This window comes from Eleutherodactylus coqui, chromosome 4 (genome assembly GCF_035609145.1).
Source record: "Eleutherodactylus coqui strain aEleCoq1 chromosome 4, aEleCoq1.hap1, whole genome shotgun sequence".
Classification (NCBI taxonomy): domain Eukaryota; kingdom Metazoa; phylum Chordata; class Amphibia; order Anura; family Eleutherodactylidae; genus Eleutherodactylus; species Eleutherodactylus coqui.
In genome coordinates, this window is record NC_089840.1 from 245,462,707 (window position 1) to 245,483,301 (window position 20,595).

At 47.0% G+C, this 20,595-nt stretch overlaps 1 protein-coding gene across 2 annotated transcripts in view; it reads left to right on the plus strand.

The window, feature by feature from the left end:
• Window positions 1-4,820: 4,820 nt before the first annotated feature.
• Window positions 4,821-20,595, plus strand: part of CPEB3 (cytoplasmic polyadenylation element binding protein 3) — a 119,186-nt gene continuing 103,411 nt past the window's right edge. Inside the window, exons 1-3 of one of the 2 annotated variants that reach the window (XM_066601001.1) lie at window positions 4,821-4,892; window positions 4,977-5,103; window positions 5,755-5,853. In XM_066601001.1, the coding sequence (XP_066457098.1) occupies window positions 5,082-5,103; window positions 5,755-5,853 (121 nt within the window). In that variant the 5' untranslated portion in view covers window positions 4,821-4,892; window positions 4,977-5,081. Of the gene's footprint in view, window positions 4,893-4,976; window positions 5,104-5,754; window positions 5,854-11,316; window positions 11,420-20,595 lie in introns of those variants that run through there. The other variant, XM_066601002.1, reaches the window with a different exon arrangement.

Consider the following 20,595-nt stretch of genomic DNA (forward strand, 5'->3'; position numbering starts at 1 on the left):
TCACTAAGTGATGATCCTCCTGTGTGAAAGCACCGGAGTGATCATAGCTGAGATGACAGTTGGAGCTTTAGCGCCTGGCAGTCATCCGTGTAAAAGGGCCTTTGTTCACACAGTATAGACTACTGTAAATATTGATTAATTTGCAAGGTAAGGTACGGAGAATGTGAAATCCCTCACAGCTCTATTCTTAGATAGGAACTATTTCAGTGCTAAATGGACTGGTTTTTGTAATAACAATTTATCAGGAAATTGGGATTTGCGCAGTTCTTATATAGTTACATAGGCTCATCTGAGAATTTGTCAGCTGCTGTCTAATCTACAGGCAGCATGTTATAGAGCAGTAGGAGCTGAGCAGACTAATATATAGTTTTATGGGAAACGATTCAGTAGAACTTGTATTTTATTCATTTACATCTCTGCCCATTCTGAGCTGAACAGTCCAATGGGCGGAGCTATCAGTGATTGGCAGCTGTGTATGACTGTGCATACAGTGAAGACTGCCAATCACTGATAGGACCGCCCACTGGACTGTTCAGCTCAGAGATATAAAAGAATAAAATACAAGTTAAACAGAATCTTTCCCACAAATCTATATATCAGTCTGCTCAGCTCCTCCTGCTCTATAATATACTGCCTGCAGTTTGGACAGCATGTACACTGTGACAGGTTCCCTTTAGGGCTGGGTTCTCACAGGGCGGAATCCCAACAGAAATCTCATGGTTTTGCCGCTGGGAAAGTGCAACTTCAAAACCCACTGCACTTAGCCGCATGCTTTTCCATTGCGGACGGTGCCCCAGTAGAGAGCAGCATCATGCTGCGGCTGGGGAATCCGCACTGCAGCGCCGTCTTCTGCCGGCTTTGCCACAATGGATTGGCTGTCCCGTGTGGACGAGATTTTTGACAAATCTCGTCCACATGGCAGGCTGGCGGATCTGCCGCAGCAAAATTTCGGACGGAATTTCCGTGGCAAATCCGCCCTGTGTGAACCCAGCCTTAAGGCCCATTTAGACACAACAATTATCGCTTAAAATTCGCTCAAAAGCCATCCTTTGAGCAATAATCGTTGTGTGTAACCGCACTGACATCGTGCAGTTTTCGTAATGCGTCGCTCATCGTTGTCTTTCAGCATGCTGAAAGACAATGATGAGCCTTATCAGGGATTCACAGCAGGATACAGCTGATACTATTGTTTCAGCTGTATCCCGCTCCCTGATCACAGGCGGGGTATGAAGAACACAGCTGTCCAGCAGAAAACATCTGGATGCAGAAGACAAGCGGAGACACCCCGCTTGTCTTCTGCACCCTCCGCTGGCAGCGCAAGGTGATCGCTCATCTTTCGCTGTAAATGACACAATGATTATCGCTCAAAAGTCGCTTGAGCGACATCTTTTGAGCGATAATGGTTATGTCTAAATGGGCCTTTAAGGTTTTCATAGTCTGCACCAGACCTCAGTACGTCATGCTGACAAATGAACTATGACTGAAATCTTGCATATACAAACATTTCAAATAGGTCACAGAACAAAAAGGTCTTATCTGCTCAGTGCTGTAAGCAACCTGCCACGTGGCTATTGTGGATCAAGGCCAGTGAATTGTATCTGTGTGTGTAAATGACATCCTGTAACCCTACCTGCAGGGCGGCTTTACAGGTTTAGGTGAAATGCAGGCATTGCATTTTATTTCCTGGGTTTTGCATTAAAAAAAAATCGGAATGAACCCTGAAGTTGCTAATGTTTGTCACTTGTTTGTTTCTAAATAGTTGTAAGAACAGAATCTACTTTTGTAGGTGACCCTTAACCTTGACATTGCAGCTCACTCGAGGATGGAGCAGTAATGTAGTTGGACATGGCACAGTTTTATGGAACAGGGCTTTCCCCCAGCTGGTGCCCTAACTGCAGTGGTTAGAGACAGTGGCATGTAGAGGTTGCAGTCTGTAGCGAGCGCAGTGCTCGGCGGTTACAGTCTCTATCGGGTCCACAGCTTGGTGAGTACAGTCTCTTTACAGCCTACATGGCAAGTTACAGCACTAATGAACGTAGAGCTACTCTGGACTTAGCACTGGCTCAGTCGCTCATCTTTGGACACACTTAGGCCGGCTTCACATAAGTTTTAGAGCGCGAATGAGTGTAACGTTTTTGCGGAATGAACTATGCCTTTTTGCGCACGGATCAGCGTACTTTATTGTACTTTTTGCGCCTCCAGGACATGTGTATTTGACTTCTATAAGGAACTTTTGGTGCGCAAATACGCAGAAAAATAGAATTTGTTCTACATGTTTTTTTGCGCAACCGAATTGTATGTGCAAAATACAGACGTGTGGATGAATCCATTGAAATCAATGGGTTCTGTTCTCTGTGGATTGTACATGCAAATTTTGCATGTGAAAGTACGCCCGTGTGAAGCCAACTTTAGAGGCAAGGATAACAAGCAAAATCCAGGACAAATCCTCTCAGATATTGTTGTAAATTTTGCTTACTCCATGTGGCGGTACCCTTAAGGAACCTTTACGGTGCTATTACATGCAATAACCATTTATTACTAGTGAATGGAGGTGGAGTGGGCCGGGAATCATACCCCACCTCCATTCACTGTAAGCAAGTAGGCAGTCATTCATAAGTGAACGACTGCCTGTTTACACACAGCAGCAATAGTCATTCAGAGAATGGAAGCGTAGCAGGTCGGAGATCTCTTCCGGCCACCTGCCACCGTTCCCTGCAAAAAGGCTGTTGTTCCTAACTGAATGACTAGCTGTTTGCACGAGCCGATAGTTGGTTGGTTTTTCTAAAAACCAAGCAACTCCAACAAGTTAGCGATTTCTTACTCAGTGACCTGTTGGTGGCCACATGTACACCGGGCAACGATAGTCCAAGTTCGCTGGTTCCAGTGATTTTTCGGGCAATACTAATCACCCCATGTAACGGTACCTTTACACTAGGCTCCAACATGTCATAAAATCTCTTTGTGGGCTATATCAACAAGCAAAGGACATTCTCCTAAATACTAGACTTAGAGCTTATTCACACAACCATATTTATGCAGGTATTTAGCCACATTAAAAAATTGCCCAAAAATCGCATACATCCAAACCATTGGATTCCAATGTATTCATTCAGATGAACAATTTTTGGCCACGTAAAAAAAAAAATTGCGCCAGGTAAATAGGACATACATGACCATTTTCAGTCGCCGATTTTATATGCCATGTGAAAAGATAGTTCTTGCCCTATCTTTTGCCAAAATACGCAGGAAGCTCCTATTGATTTCTATGGAAGTGGAATAAACAGGGAGGGGAAGGGGGTTTCCCTGCGTACAACGCTGGATAAAGAACACAGCTTGCCCTAATTAGGCATTTTATTGCCATTCTAATCCATGGGACGGGTGTTTAGACGCAAGCGTGTGAACGGGTGTTTTGCTCACAAAAAAGGCGCAAAGTGAAAATATGTCTTGCCCTGTATTTCTCTGTGTTTTAACGACTCCTATGTCCCCCTATTTGGTTGTATTTGTAACTTCAGGATTGACCTCACTAATCAACCTGCTTAGAGAAGTAGTTAGGCGTAATTATGCACACATCTGGGCCTCTCTGGGCGGCCACTATAAAAGTCGTCAGTTGGCATGGCAGACAGTTATTGCATTTTGAGAAGAGTTACACATCTTTGGACAAGAATGCCAACGGGTCATGGAGGTTCTCATCCCTGAGGTGGAGGCCAGCCTGCACTGTGGGACGCCTCATATAAGGAGAAGCAAGGGATCAGTTTCGTAGGAAATATGTGAGCTAAGGCTGCTGTGGGTCGGCAGCCCCAGCCAAGCGGCATTACCGATATAGCCGCATCCTAGGCTTCCTGCAATGCAACTTAGACCTTCCCCCATAAGTCTATTAATGAAATAGAGGAGGGGGCATTATTTGGAAAGTGACTCCTTTGCACAGTTTCGTTGCAGTGCTAATCAGTGTCCTAATGTGTGGTGCAGGCAGTTCCACAATCTTCTCAACAGATCCCTGTAAATAAAAACCATTAAAGGTTCCATTGGTTTGGTTGACCTTGGGCTGACGCAAGTAGCCAAGCAGTACGTGTAGAGACTGACATTAGTGGGCCACATAATGTACCGTTCTGTGGCCTCTTACCTAGCTCCTCCACATGGTGTGAATATAAGGCTCTCTTTTTTCCCTTTTCTATATACTATCAACAATCTGCCAGCTAATGTGGTTTGAGTCTAACCATGCAAAATAATTAGATCGTGCACTTGGTGAGACATTTGCTTGTATGGACCTTTATATTTGTTGGTTTTAATTTTAAAATGTAAACTTTTCCCGTTTCCCCCATTAGGTCTTCCTCTAATGCTCGGAGGCGGAGGATACGGAGCAGGAGCTGGAGGGCGACATGAATGTCGAAAGGAAGTCTGCTCAGGCTGCCCTGTAGGTGTCAGAAGATGAGAGCGCAGGGCCACTGCAATGTGGGCTAGTCTGGAGCACAGCTCCATCCCTGCCGGCAGGCCTGCCTAGTCCGACTCCAGGTTTGCAGGTTGATCAGCATGTTCTGAGTTACCTGCAAACCAGGAGACAGGAGGATTGGGCAGACCAATACTGCCATAGTCTTGCAAATTATTTCAGGATATCGTCCTAAAGATGAAAAGGGCTATCCAAACTTTATTTGAGGCGACATTGCTGCTGTTCAGGACTGATGAGGGTTTTTGGCTGCACGACCTGTGGCGGACGAGAGGGCAGAGGCTGCACCCCCACAGCCTGGTCTTGGCTGTGTAGGCATTGGGTACGTTAAATTTGTGCCAATACAAGAACAATGCAAGCTTGTGTCGGGAAGTGGGCAGACAGCACCTGCTTGGCAGAAGCCACCAACCTCAGACCCTTCCACCACAAGCATCTGGGGACAACAACCCCGGTAGGTATTCAAACTCCAAAACATGTTGCGCAGTATGGCTGCATTTATTTTGAGCCCTTAAAAAGGCTGCTTGTCTCCATGCAGCAGCAGAGAAAGGCTCAGTTTTCCACTGAGCTGGAGGCTTCCCCTACGCCAGTGGCTCCTCTTCACTCCCCCTAGCCCTTGGTGGAAAAGCCTAAGGCCCGGGTCATGGAGTCCCGCCCTGTGCCTGGTAAGTCCCAAGCATATGTTGGTCACTGTGCCCCACAATTTGGCCCATCTAGACATACTGAAGATTGTATCACTATTGTAGTCTGCCCAAATGAAAGAGCTGGTGAAATATCCACCAGCTCATTCACAGTCGGGGAGCGCATTATGATTGCACGAGTGTCGTTGACAATCATGTACTTTAGGGATCTTCTATCACCTTTCAGGGGTTAATCAATGAGTATGTTCATTTAGAAGCTCGCAGACACTGGGCAAGACACCTTGCCTGCCCAATTAGCCCAGGCAATCTGTCCTTGATCTTTTCATGTGCCGAGCCTTTAAACTGTTTTAGCATGTTTGTAAAGCCAATTTAAAAAGACCACTGGATTATCCACTGAGCACGATTTAAAAAGCCCCTTTGTACAGAAATGGGCTCTCAAATGGCCAACAGGACCACAGCTTGTGGGGATTAGGAAATTGAAGGACAGATTCTGTGTCCTACTAGCCCAAGAAGGCAAACTTTAGGGAGCTCGGAGGGCAGGGGACGTGAAGCAGTGTTTAAGAATCGTAGCAGCTTCCCCTGCAGACACCCTACGTAGTATAATTCTTCTTTCCATTTGTTTCTTATGATGTTTCTAAAGGCCAATGTCACTAACAATTATTATTTTTCCCCCAGCGTGGCAAGACATTCCACCTGAAGAGAAGGAGGCTGTTTTTTTCGGGAAGCTCCAAGCATGTCCTCTGCAGGTCACAGCCGTGAAGAGTGTCCTTGGAGGTATTCTGGAAAGACTGGCCTCCCTCCACCACTGGGGAGTGCAGAACTTACGACAAAAAGCTTGAGGTCGCTCCACTTCTTCCAGATTCCTCGGGAATTTCTGGGAAGTCTAGTGCAGATGGAGCCACTCTCCCTTTTGTGATGCTAGCCCTTTAGTTGGACTCATCACTTGGGTTTCCTGGCGTCCCAGTTTACAATTTAATATTTTTTATACATTTATCATTTTGGTTTTAAATAAGTAAATCCCACACAACCCCCCCCCCCCCCCCCAAAAAAAATTGTTTCTTTTCTAAACTTCAATAGAGATCAATAAAGCACATACAATGGATACAACGTTCTCCAAACAGTCTGTAGGGATCTGCTCGCCTGTTCACGGCACATCACAAAATTGTAAAGGAAGGCTGCTTGCTCGACAGCCTGTAGTCGAGCTGGGAGAGGTGAGCAATATTCAAAAGGAATTTAGTTAAATACAGTTTGAATTGTTGGGGCCCCACATTCTTACCCTGTTACCTTTGAGTGGGTACCCCAAAGCAATTTCAAAAAGTTAGCTTGCATTACACAAATGCAGCCATGTCGGGCATTGAGTCTTCCTTACATGTGCCAGCTAGGGGACTAGAGGAATGCCAGCTAGGGGACTCATGTTGAGTGGAGTGATTTAGACCTTCAGAGCCAAGTGCAACGCATCAGAAAATAATTCAACACCCGATAGGTAATAAGACAGAGCAATGTAGTCAGCCTGCTCTCTAATATCCCCCCATCCGCTCCCTGTATATTGGGGTCAACATCTACATTAGGAAAGATTTAGTGAGCTTTCTTGAGGGGCATCCAGATTAGGCAAATGTCGCTTTAGGTGGGATGAGTCTGAGCTTTCACACAGAGTTGTATCATGCTAGACATCCAGGTCATGCTCAAAGGTGGGGATTTACCATGGAAGAACACATTCCTACTTAACAGGCTGACAGTTCGGGGCTGGGGTAATAACCTGTAGAGAAATAACAAGCTGGGTTAAAACTCTTCTCGATGCAGGCAAAATCACAAGAAGTCCCTAAGCATTGGGAAGTAAGGTGCACCACACTTGTTTGAGTTTTTAACACACGTTCAAGTGGCGCAGACACTCATTTGTCCGAACACATATTGAACTCCAACAACTAACGTTAAAAGACTCTGGTTAGAGATGAGCGAGCATACTCGTTAAGGACAAATACTCGAGCGAGTATCGTCCTTTTCGAGTATCTGCCTGCTCATCCGCAAAGATTCGGGTGCCGGAGGCGGGAACGGGGGGGGGGAGATCTCTCTCTCCCCCCCCCCCCCGGCTCCCCATGCTCACTCCCGCAACCCACCACTCACCCCCGCCGGCACCCGAATCTTTGCAGACGAGCAGGCAGATACTCAAAAAGGACGATACTCGCTTGAATATTTTTCCTTAACAAGTATGCTCGCTCATCTCTAACTCTGGTCTCAGGCTCTTGCTACCAAAATGCAAAACATCGCACGCCAAGAAGGAGCAGAAAAATACAGGCCATGTTGTCATCCGCCAAACCCTGAAATATAAAAAAGTTAGGTTTTACATTGCGTGTTTTGTATCATAAAGGAATTTGTGCCTGTGAGAGAAGAAATAAGAGGTATTGTTTAGTAAGTTGTCCACCTTCTACACCTATGCGAAAAGCATGGGAACAGAAAAGCGGCTTCCACACAAATTTAGGCTGTGCCAGTTTAGTTTAAGCTTGCAACCTGTGTCAAGGGTCCTCATAGTTTGCGAGTCCCTACATAAATGTGTCAAGAGGTCACTATATAAACAAAAATATCAAAGCACAGCTGGATTTAAAAAAAAAAGCTTTCTGGAGAAATCAGCTTATCTGCTTCCTTGCACATTGTCCATCTGCCATTGAACTGCTCCCTGAGGACTAAGGCCTCATGTCCACTAGGTAAATGGATTTATCAAATCGTGCGGGTGTCCCGCACGCGTAATCTGCGTCCATAGGGATGCATTGGACACCCGCAGGTAAGGAAATGCCCCGCAGCATGCTCCATTTTCTGCGGGTTTCCCGCACGGACGGCTACTGTAGGCTTCCATTGAAGCCTATAAAAGCCGTCTGGGTCCGCGATGCACCCGCAGCTGAATTCCTGTTCTGCCGTGGGAGCGCGGGAGAGCAGAAGTTCAAAAAAACCCAAAAAAAACAGTGCACGGCGCATGCGCGAGCACACCTGCAGCTGTCCCTGTGGAGGTGTCGCTGATCTGTGGGAAAGCAGGAGATTCATAAACAATTGCTCCCGGAAGCAACAGCCATGCTCCCGGACGCAACCGCTGTGCTGAAGAACATCCGGCCTGCACGGACGAGAGCCGCGCTGGATCCGGAGAGGCAAGAAACTGTCTCTTCCTCTCCATGTCTGCGGGCACGCACGAATACCACTGCGGGGTTCAGCAGTGAAATCCGTGTGTGCAAGTGGACATGAGGCCTAAGTCCGGAACGCACCTCCTCAGAAGTTTATCGAACTGCTCTACCGTCAAAAGACTGAAGGCGATGAAGCTGTTCGGATGGCGCCTCAAGTCATCGTAACGAGTGTAGGAATGCCCCTTACACTGGCGCTACGTCACCAGAGGATGCACCCAGAACCTCCCCCTAATACTCCTAGCACTATCAGTAGTACTGGGAATGTTACTAGCATCTCCTGCGGTCTCCGACTTGACTTTCCAAATCTGCGAGACAGCAACCAAGCTAAAAGAACATTGTCTGTGGAAGAAGTCACGTCCCCAAGCTCAGAGACTAACTCACAAAATGCCGGAAATGAACGGAAAACTGGCGTCCTGTTGCACCAAGGGCTCGCTCACATTATAATAATTTCATGGAATGGAGTCAATGAAAGTACACTTGCATGTAATACACAACGCAGCATGTTCTATCTCACTGCCTATTACAGGCGATAGAGCCCTGTTGTTCTAATAAACGCTGTACAAACGCAATTACATATTACGTATGTGCGACATTTATACTCAACATCGCTAAGAGAAACAGCGGGAAATTATAAAAATGAAAACCAGAAAGACTGCGCATCACAGCGCGCGCGAGATATGCTGTCGTACGCAGTGCAAGGTCGGTGTCAGCTGGCTATCTGATCGCTACTTGTGGCTTATCTGTCACTTCTTTCATTCATTTCACAAATGTTTCACAAATACATATGTGTGAAAAACCCACAATTTAATTCTTAAACTCTTTTTATTCCTCAAAAACATATATATTGTATTTCCTCAAAAATAAGACCCTATCTTATATTAATTTTTGCCACAAAAGAGGCACGGTGTCTTATTTTCAGGGAATGTCTTATTATACATACCTAGCAGGCTCGGTCCAGGTCTACGGAGCTCCAACGCGCTTCTTGCAGTCCTCGGCCGCCCACAGAAGATCACTTCCTGGTTAGCACTATTACTATTGGGTACACTGTGACTAATGGAGGCACTACAGGTGGCACTACTGTGGGCACTGCTATTATTGGGTGCACTACTGTGGGCACTGTTACTATTGGGTGCACCGTGATTAATGGGGGCACTACAGGTGGCACTACTGTAAGCACTGTTACTATTGGGGGCGCTACTGTGGGCGCTATTACTATTGGGGCACATTGACTAATGGGGGCACTACAGATGGCACTACTGTAGGCACTGTTACTATTGAAGGCACTACTGTGGACACTGTTACTATTGGGGGCACTACTGTGGGCACTATTACTAGTGGGTGCACCATGACTAATGGGGGCAGTACAGATGGCACTACTGTGAGCACTGTAACTATTTGGGGCACTACTATGGGCACTTACTATTGGGGGCACTACTGTGGGCACCATTACTATTGTGTGAACCTTGACTAATGGGAGCACTACAGGTGGCACTGCTACTGTTGGGAGCACTACTGTAGGCACTATTACTATTGGGTACACTGTGACTAATAGAGGCACTACAGGTGACACTACTGTGGGCACTGTTATTATTGGGTGCACTACTGTGGGCACTGTTACTATTGGGTGCACCGTGACTAATGGGGACACTACAGGTGGCACTTTTGTGAGCATTTTTACTATTGAGGGCACTACTACTATTGGGGCACCTTGACTAATGGGGGCACTACAGATGGCACTACTGTGGGCACTATTACTATTGGGTGCACCATGAGTAATGGGGGCACTACAGGTGGCACTACTGTGGACACTGTTACTATTGGCGGCACTACTGTGGGCACTATTACTAGTGGGTGCATCATGACTAATGGGGGCAGTACAGGTGTCACTACTGTGAGCACTGTAACTATGTGGGGCACTACTATGAGCACTGTTACTATTAAGGGCACTACTGTGGGAACTATTACTATTGGGTGAACCGTGACTAATGGGAGCACTACAGTTGGCACTGCTACTATTGGGGGCACTGCTGTGGGCACTTTTTACTATTGGGTGCACCATGATTAATGGGGGCACTACAGGTGGCACTACTGTAAGCACTGTTACGGGGGCACTACTGTGGGCACTGCTACTTTTGGGGGCACTACAGGTGGCACTACTGTGGGCACTGTTACTATTTGGGTCACTTCTAGGGGCACAATTACTAGTTGCAACCACTAAAATAACAGAGGTAAAACCAAACATTATGATTAGCCACGCCCCAACCCCACCACCTTTGACGTCACCTGGTATTTTTTAGCGACAAAGGCGACAACCCGAGCCGCAGTGTCATCACTCGTTCTGCTGGCTCATGATGCCAGGCGGTGGGAGCGATGATGATGCTGCCCCTGATTGGCAGGCGACGGTCACTTGACGTCCGCTGTCAACAGAAAGCGGGTGAATCGCAGTAGCTATTTGTTTTAAGCGATGTGGCTCTAAACTTTAAAGGTGATTTTCTAACCAGACATCCCCTTTAATACGCACACCACAAAAAAATCCATCTTTTTGGCTAATAAGGTCTGCGGACACATTACGGTATATTTCGAGAACATTCTCCCAGCGTCAATACTGAACGCAGACGTGATATAGAACCAAGCCTTATGGGGCATCCTGCCTGCCCCCACGTATAGAAACCGTTGCCCTTAGCAACCAATCCAAAATCCAGCTTTCATTTTCTCAAGGCAGGTTAAAAACGAAAGCAGCGATCTGATTGGTTGCTGCTGCTGCTGCACCGGCTTTTATATAGTCTTCTACTGCAGACTACGTTAACCCTTTATCTGACCTCCACCACTGATGATCTCACACTAAGTGTATTATGACGCTACGGCTCGGAGTGTGTGCGTCACGCCTCGCCGCAGCCTGCCTGTATTGCGCAATGCCCCATCTGATAGGAGGCAGGCAGGCTCGCGGCTATTGACACTGCAGCTCTGTGGAAAAACGACACACTCCCCGGCCGAGCAAATCATGCGCCTGTCCTTAGAAAGACTACAACTCCCATGAGCCAGCGCGCGCGCGCCTGCGCACTAACCACCCAGTTGTCAAAGTGCTCTTGGCGATCAGGTCGCTCGCCAGCTATAACCGAAAGAAGGGCACCGGGAATTGTTTTATCCATCGTTACCAAGTGATCGTAAATAAGGTAATTCTAGACGATCTCTGTACCAATTATTAACTGTTTACTGCATTAATTAGCGGGTGATCAGTGAGGACCAGCAGGCTGTCTATAGGGGGATGCGTACTGCTGTCTGGCTGGGGGAAAAGTTAATTAGTTGTTGTGTTAAAAGCTGGATAGGAAATGTAGCTTTTGACCTTGAAGAGAAAGGTAAGCAGGTTCTGGGTGATAATTAAGCAGGTGATTACTAATCAATTAATTATCCGGGGCGTTGTAGTCGTTAACCGTGCGAACAGCGATAATCGCGATGTTTACGGCGCTAAAGGAATGGCGAATGGGTATCTGTTGCACGGTAACCGCTTTTCAAGGATGGTAGCGATCAAGGCAGTCGTCATTATGTTTACATCATCCAAAAAAACGGATTATGGCGTGGTATCTTTGGCGCCATAAGCAATGCGTTTCCATCGTAGAAAAACCGTTTCTTGAAGGTTTTTCCATTTATGGTGTCTGATATACAGTCGCCGTACTGAATTATAATGTAGTCGTTCGTATGTCTCTACGTATATGCTCCTCTAGGGCCACGGCTCCCCGACGATATATATTGTGCGCAGTAATCGCTTATATGCGTGCCAAGACAAACGCCTGTAATACGTAAAACTATAATTACGTAAAACTAACAAACTCCTCCCCTATTTACTATTGCCGCAGATGGCATGTGAGTTTGGGCTACAGTGGTAACACAAGACAACACGCGCCGTATGTTACAGCCAAGCAACGTGATCGCGAGGAATAATGTTAAGATATAGTCCAGCGTTTTCATGTTTTCGCGAAAGGCTTGAGGAATTGTATTTGGTGATTTGGCAATTAGGCTAAAATCATAATGCCCCTATACTCGCTAGGTAAAAGTCCAGTAAAAAATAGCAGTGTACCCTCATCAGAACAGCTCGGGGAATAAATACGGCACCAGAAACCAGGGCTAATTGACTTCTGGCCTTGGGGTTTTTTGCCTTCCTCTGGATCAACACAGTAGGATAGACAGGCTGGACTAGATGGACAATGTCTTCATTCGGCCTTACATACTATGTTACTATGTAGAACCCAGCTCGGGGAATAAATACGGCACCAGAACCCAGCTCGGGGAATAAATACGGCACCAGAACCCAGCTCGGGGAATAAATACGGCACCAGAACCCAGCTCGGGGAATAAATACGGCACCAGAACCCAGCTCGGGGAATAAATACGGCACCAGAACCCAGCTCGGGGAATAAATACGGCACCAGAACCCAGCTCGGGGAATAAATACGGCACCAGAACCCAGCTCGGGGAATAAATACGGCACCAGGACCCAGCTCGGGGAATAAATACGGCACCAGGACCCAGCTCGGGGAATAAATACGGCACCAGGACCAAGCTCGGGGAATAAATATGGCACCAGAACCCAGCTCGGGGAATAAATAAAACACCAGAACCGATCTTGGTACTTAAAGCCCCAACCAATCTCGGTACATAGATATAATATAAGAAACAAGTTCATAACATAAATACAGCACCGGAACCAAGCTCAATACATAGGTAAAGTACCAGAACCAAGCTCACAACGTAATTACAGCACTAGAGTGTCCGCTCTTGCGGCTCAGCCCCAAGCACTACAGTGCAGCACCAGGTGCTCCGTCCTGTACAGAGCAGCCACTGTGCCGATGAAAAAAAAATGTAGAGGCATACTTCTCCCCCTTCATTCTTCTGGGGGTCCGACTCCAATATTCTAAAAATACTAGGATATTTGTTAAAATGATCTTAAACTAGAGTTTGATGGCAATATTTATATATATTTTTCCCCTGCAGACCTAATCCATTCTCCTCTATTAGCATTTCCTGGTTGATCAGTATTGTTGACACAGTTCCTATTCCTCCCAGTCTATGTATTCTACCTTTGCTGGGATGACACGGCCATCGGTGCAAACAAACAAATCGGCCTCCGCCACCCTCCCAGCCTGTAATCCCTGGGAAGGTGCAGCGAGTCCATGCCTGTGCATAAACATTGCTGCATGTGTCACTGTCACATACTTCTAGATGAGGCAATAAAGCATTCTTCGGCATACTCTGTAAGGGTATTTCAAAGGTTAATTAGATAGCAAAACTAAAAAAAAAATCTGATTGGGCAGGACTTTGGCATCCTGCATGGCGGGGCCTCAGGGTACGCTGTGTGCCATCAGCTGATCCGGGAGTACTGCAGTGCTGTACTGCAGTACTGTGCTCACACAGCTCGTCCTCGCTGCAGACCCAGAGGACTGATCCCCGGCTGCCAACCGCCCGGCCTTCATCTACCACCAGCCAGGAGGAATAATAGCCAGTCCTGCAGATTAGCACGCACCCGCCACGGGCAGATCATGTTGCTGCCCACACTAGTCTTTGCCAAGGGAACTAAGTCAGCTGCTCCTTTATTTCCTAGAACGTATTCATCATTATCATGGGAATTAAAGGGGTATTCCGGCCGCATGAAGTTGCTCTGCTTTAGGGCTTATTCACACGAGCGATATTCTCGCGTGCGTTTTGGGCGATGCGCCCAAAACTCGCACGACTATGAAATCCATTCTTTTGAAGGCATACATTCGCACGAAGGTTTTTTTTTTTATAGCACATTCCATCTTTGAACGTTCCCTCGGAACGTTTCGCCTATTGTTTTCAATTGGACCATCAAAGACATTGTAAGTGCGGTGTTTACCATTGAAGTCAATGGGAAAGACTAGCGATCATAACACACAGTTCAGATTTTTTTTTTTTCCAAACCCCTGCTTTTCCTGCGTCATCGCCTAGCATCGGAATCCCTGACCTTTCCACAATGTCAATCGCTCTCCTGCATGCACCAGTGGGACTAATGAACTGCGTATGCTCAGGCCCTGCGCATGTGCGAGAGTCTGACCGTGCATTGATGTGATAATGTGGAGGACGTGTCATGTCACCGTAGCAAAGAGGGGCATTGTTAGGGGAGGTAGCCAGTCTGGCCCTCCCACCGGACCACTCATTGGAGATTGGCATGACCATGGGAAGTGTGAATGCCCTCTTTGGATGTCACCAGGATGTGTTACTTTGTGGTGTTCTAACAGAACCGATGACAGAGGCAATGAGTTATGCGTATCTGCACCCACAAGAGCATAGCGTTCTGGTGGAACGAATTCTGCTCTTTTGCATGTGCATCGCCATATTTTACTGTACTTCTTTCGCTCAACTGTATTTGCGCATGCTAAAAAATACGCACTTATTTAAATGGCTTGTCTGAGTGCCAGATGTGTTCAAAACAATGGGTTCTATTCACTACATATTGCGCGCACAAATACGCCCATGTGACGCTGGTCTTAGGTGCAGTGTGTCGGTGAAGTCAAGTTGTATATAGGTTGTTTCACTGTGCATGTGCCAGGAATGCGCTAATGCGCAGACACGGGAGGGGCGACGGGCTGGAAGTGAGGCCGGCTTATCACAGTGATTCAGAGAGCTCATGGCTCCGCCTCTTCTACAAGTTCTACAACTTTCTAACATAGTTTGTATTTCACTTCCTTTTCAATTTCAAAATCTGTTTGTTGTCAATGAATGGAAACATTCTTGCTTCCATCCGTAATTGGTAAACCCTAAGCTGCAAATTTCTGTCACTGTATTTAGAGGCGGGATCCACGCAGAAAAACCTGCGTTGGATTTCGCCATCTCAATGCGCCCCAACAGATAAATACTTGCATCCAGTTGGGCGATCCTAGTGAGCTGGACTGCAACCGATACACTTACGTTACGGCAGGGCTGACAGATACGCATATATTACAGCTGTTATATCTTAAGGCCCTTTTACACACAACGATTAGCATTCAAAAAAATCGTTGAAACGAGTGAAAATGGAAAATAATCGCTTATTGTAAACGCTGCCAATAGAGATGAGCGAGCATACTCGGTAAGGCGATTTACTCGAGAGAGCATCGCCTTTTTCGAGTAACTGCTGGCTCGTCCCTGAAGATTCGGGGGGGGGGGGGGGGGCGCAGGGGGTTGCAGAGGGGATCGGGAGGGAGAAAGAGAGATCTCTTCGCAGTTGGCAGGAGAGGCTGACTGATGGCATATTAGTGGGATAGGCCAGATTCAGATGACCGAATTTGCGTGCACAACACGCAGTGAATAGAACCCATTTTCTATAAAACTAATTAGCCATTTCAATGTACGGGACCGCGGCAAAAAACGTCCAATGCTCAAAAACGCGGTGCATATACACGTGTAAATGCGCCCATGTGAAGCCGGCCGATATGTCATCACTTACTGATCAAAGGGGGTGTTATCGGTTAGACCGCCACTATTAGTAAACTAATAACACATATTTACTAATAACTCGTATTTACAAGAAATTCTAACACAGCCTCATTCATTTTAATAGGTCGTGTTCACACCGGCATAAGGCCGGCTGTCCATGGGCGTTGCCATATACCGCCACGGATTTCCACCGTGGGAGCACACCTTGTTACCGCTATTTTCTGCGACGAACCTATTATTACAATTTTTATACGTGAGCGGAAAATCGCCGCGATAGTTATCCTATGGAAAGTGTTCATTGTGTTACCTGCGTGCAGATTATTATATCGCCCGTGGACAGGAGGCCTAAGTGTATTTCATACACGCACATGCACCGCATGTTTTGCGACTGCAATACACTTCTGCCTGCGTATTTCATATTGCACCGCTTCGGCGTGTATTTGTGTGGATATATGTGCAGCGAATACACAGCTTTTCTGCGTATGTTGTGCACATCTACGTAAGCTCACTGATTGCAATGGGCTCTTGCAGTGCGCAAATGTGCATCAAGGCAAATCATGTCACGTATTTTTTTCACGTCATCCCAAATGACGGGGAAAACTACGTTTGTGTGAATAAACTCATTGAAATCACTGCGTATTATGTGCGCCAAATTTGTGCAGGTAGTACACTGCGCAATCCACTCGTGTGAATGAGACCCAAGGGTACACGCACATGAGATTCTCAGGCACAACTTGTATCGGACAGCACACAGACATCCCGGCGGTGTGCCGGTACTACCTCATCTGGACAAAAATAGGAGATCCGGACTATCCGTCTATATAGGCCGGGCTCACACGGCCGTAAGCGCAGAATGCTGCGGGCAGAGGCGTAACTTGAAGCTCCCGGGCCCCGATGCAAAACTTGCAACAGGGCCCCCAACTATAATATTTTTACTTATACTATTTACTTATAATACTGGGCTCCCTATATGGAGAAGAGAGGCCTTATGGGCCCCCTAAGGCTCCTGGGCCCGGGTGCAACCGCATCCCCTGCATCCCCTATAGTTATGCCCCTGGCTGCAGGGCTCTCGCAGCGTATTGCAGCTATGCAGCCGTCTGTGATCCTGTGTATAGCGGTGAAATTGTACTGCGCATGACCGCATATTCACGCCTGTTTGCTTTATATTTACCACGCCGATGCTTAGCTTATATCCGCCACCTACATGCAATGTGGTCATGTGAAAAAACAACAAAATAAAACCATGTGACTACAGACATTCAAGTGATTGCGGATGCCAGCATTTTTCCGTGCGGACGTACACTATGCACAGTATATCGTCCTCGCGGAAGAAAGATCTCCCTCTCCCCTCCAGCCTTTTCTATCTACTTTCCTGTGAAGTTGCAAGTGTTTCCGCCACTGCTCATATGAAATGTTAATTGCGTATGGGTGACGGAACACTCGCATCAATAGGGGCCTTCTGTGCAGAAATTGCGCTAAAATAGAACGTGCTGCATCTTTCTTCCGCTCGGGGAATAGGTGATTCGTCTCCGTGAGTGTGAACGAAAAATCGAAAATACATGCCTTTCAATGCCCGGGTTTTGCCTTGGATTTTATGCGCAATCGTGGCTTCCATAATTTAAAATCGATTGTGAGACCCCTAACATAGTATGTAAGGCCGAACAGAGACATATGTTCATCCAGTTCAGCCTGTTACACCCCCCCCCCCCCCAATGAGGTAGAAGCCAACTTTCCCCAATTAAGGAAAATAATTCCTTCCCGACTCCAATCTGGCAATCGGAATAATCCCGGGACCACCGACCCTTTTGAAGTAATCAGTGATATAACATGTAATGTTGTTACACTCAAGAAAAGCCTCCAGGCCCCTCTTGTACTCTTTTAGTGAGTTCACCATCACCACGTCCTCAGGCGGAGAGTTCCACAGTCTCACTGCTCTTACAGTAAAGAATCCCCTACTATGTTGATGCAGAAACCTTTCCTGTAGACATAGAGGCGCTCCCTTGTTACAGTCACAGTCCTGGGTATAAACAGATGATGGGAGAGACCTCTGATATATTATACATTTTGATAAGACTCTCTGGGTATTGTAGTCCGCCCATTCCATTTATTACTTTAGTATTCAGACATGGAGGTTTTTTTTAGTTAAACAGTCCGATTTTGTAGAGGTTTTCGGATGAAGCTCATATGTGTGTTTAAAAAATGAATTGTACTAGTTTGATGCAATTGCTATTAGTTTTTAAAGCACGTAACCTTGGTAACCATGAAAAGTGTGCAGAACCGGAAAGTCTGCAGAACTCATCATGCGTTTTTTTTTTTAATGCTGTTAAAAATTGGACGCAAGCCAGTTTAAACTCGCACTAAAAAAAGTAAGAAATGCATGAAAACTGCACAAAAAATTGGTCTGATATTTCAGGACTGAAAAAAAACAAACCGAAAACAAAAAAACCGCCCGTGTGAAATCACGCGAGATTTCTACATTGCGAAATGCGCAGATCTTGCGTGAATATTAACCCTGTTCTTTTGAATGGAGTCATGCACATGAGCAATTTAATTTTTTTCCCCCCTGCATCGCAGCACGATGCGGAAAACAAATTGCGGCACGTCCTATCTTTGGCGTGCCCTCACACCGCCCATTGCTTTCAATGGGGCTGGCGGAAGCATTGCACCACGTGCTAGGAGCATGCGTGCGATGCGAGGTTTCCCCATTAAAATGGGAGACAGTCTACAGTCCCCCGCCGCGGCTGACAGCTACACCCCCGAAGGGTTGCGAGGAGGTCTTGATATAAAAATGCCTGGCATTTGGAAGGATCTAGAATGTTGGCAAGCGCGAAATTGACTTGCTGCGGATTTTACGGATTCAAATTCGCTGAATGAAGTCTGCGGCAGAGTCCTGTAGATGATAATGCGACGCGGATATGGGCTTAAGGGGGTTACCCAGCTTTTAAAGTGCGAGCCGAGGAAGGGAATTCCCTGGACTAACAGATGTATCTTACGACGGAACCAAGGGGCATCACACAAGTGGCATCACACAATGGGGTCCGTTTGGTTTGCGTTCCGCTGCCTGGCATTTTATCAGTTGACAAAGACCTTCATACAGGACTCCCGATGCCGGATCTACAGCGGACCCTCGGACATAGCCTAAGATGGGGTGACCCCTCTACGTTTCCTCCTAGAGGGGTTTTTGAGGCTTGTTGGGAAAAAAAAACGTATGAATTTCATATAATTTGTACATGCTTGCTTCTGGTGGGTTTTTTTCTTCTTTGCTTAATGAAGATGGGGCGCACGATGGTAAGGAGGAAAAAGTGGGGTGTCGCTTTGTGAGAATAAATAGTGGGGTGCAACTTGGTCAGGAAATGCAGTAGGGTGTAGCCTGGTCATCATAATAAACAGTGGGGTGCAGCTTGTAGATCAGAATAACTAGTGGGCGCAGCTTGCTGATGAAGATAACTATTGGGGTACAGGTTGGCGATCAGGAAAAATGGGGTGCAGCCTGCTGATGAGGATAAATAGAAGGGTGTATCTTGGGGAGGATAGTGGGGTCCACCTTGCTGATGAGGATAAATATCGGGGTGGTTTGCTGATAAAGATTACTAGTGGGGCTCAGCTTGTGATCAGAATAGTGGGGTGCATTTTGCTGAACAGGATTAATGGGGGGCTGCAGCTGGGTTATCAGGCTAAATAGTGGGTGCAGCTTGCTGATAAAGATAACTATTGGGGTGCAGCTTGTTGAGCAGGATGAATGGTGGAGTGCAGCTGGGTAATCGAGATTAAGACCACTTATGGTGTTGGAAAACCACGAATCGTTTTACCATCGTTTTAATCGCTGTTTTCGAACACGGGTTACTGTGTCCAGCAGCACTTTTTAATGCACCCCATCATTGTGATGAGTAATGAGGAGCTTAAAAAAAGCGAAAAGAGAAAATAGAGCAGGCAGCGCCTGAAAATCGCACCACTTTTTTTTAACTATTCTCATCGCTAAGCTGCAGTGCGTTTGAGCGCCGGTCTGTCAGACCCCATTGAAATCAATGGTAACCTTGTACCGTGATTAGCGTGGCATTCAAAACGCTGCTGTATTCATGTTAGAAGGCGCATGTGTGAGAGGGGCCTAACAGTTGGTGCAGTTTGCTGATATAGTGGGGTGCAGCCTGGTGATGAGGAGAACTAGCGGGGTGCAGCTTGCTGATATAGTGGGGTGCAGCCTGGTGATGAGGAGAACTAGCGGGGTGCAGCTTGCTGATATAGTGGGGTGCAGCCTGGTGATGAGAAGAACTAGCGGGGTGCAGCTTGCTGATATAGTGGGGTGCAGCCTGGCGATGAGAAGAACTAGCGGGGTGCAGCTTGCTGATATAGTGGGGTGCAGCCTGGTGATGAGAACTAGTGGGGTGCAGCTTGCTGATATAGTGGGGTGCGGAGAACTAGTGGGGTGCAGCTTGCTGATATAGTGGGGTACAGCCTGGCGATGAGAAGAACTAGCAGGGTGCAGCCTGGTGATGAGGAGAACTAGTGGGGTGCAGCTTGCTTATATAGTGGGGTGCAGCCTGGTGAGGAGAACTAGCGGGGTGCAGCTTGCTGATATAGTGGGGTGCAGCCTGGTGATGAGGAGAACTAGTGGGGTGCAGCTTGCTAATATAGTGGGGTGCAGCCTGGTGATGAGAACTAGCGGGGTGCAGCTTGCTGATATAGTGGGGTGCAGCCTGGTGATGAGGAGAACTAGCGGGGTGCAGCTTGCTGATATAGTGGGGTGCAGCCTGGTGATGAGAACTAGCGGGGTGCAGCCTGGTGATGAGAACTAGCGGGGTGCAGCTTGCTGATATAGTGGGGTGCAGCCTGGTGATGAGGAGAACTAGCGGGGTGCAGCTTGCTGATATAGTGGGGTGCAGCCTGGTGATGAGGAGAACTAGCGGGGTGCAGCTTGCTGATA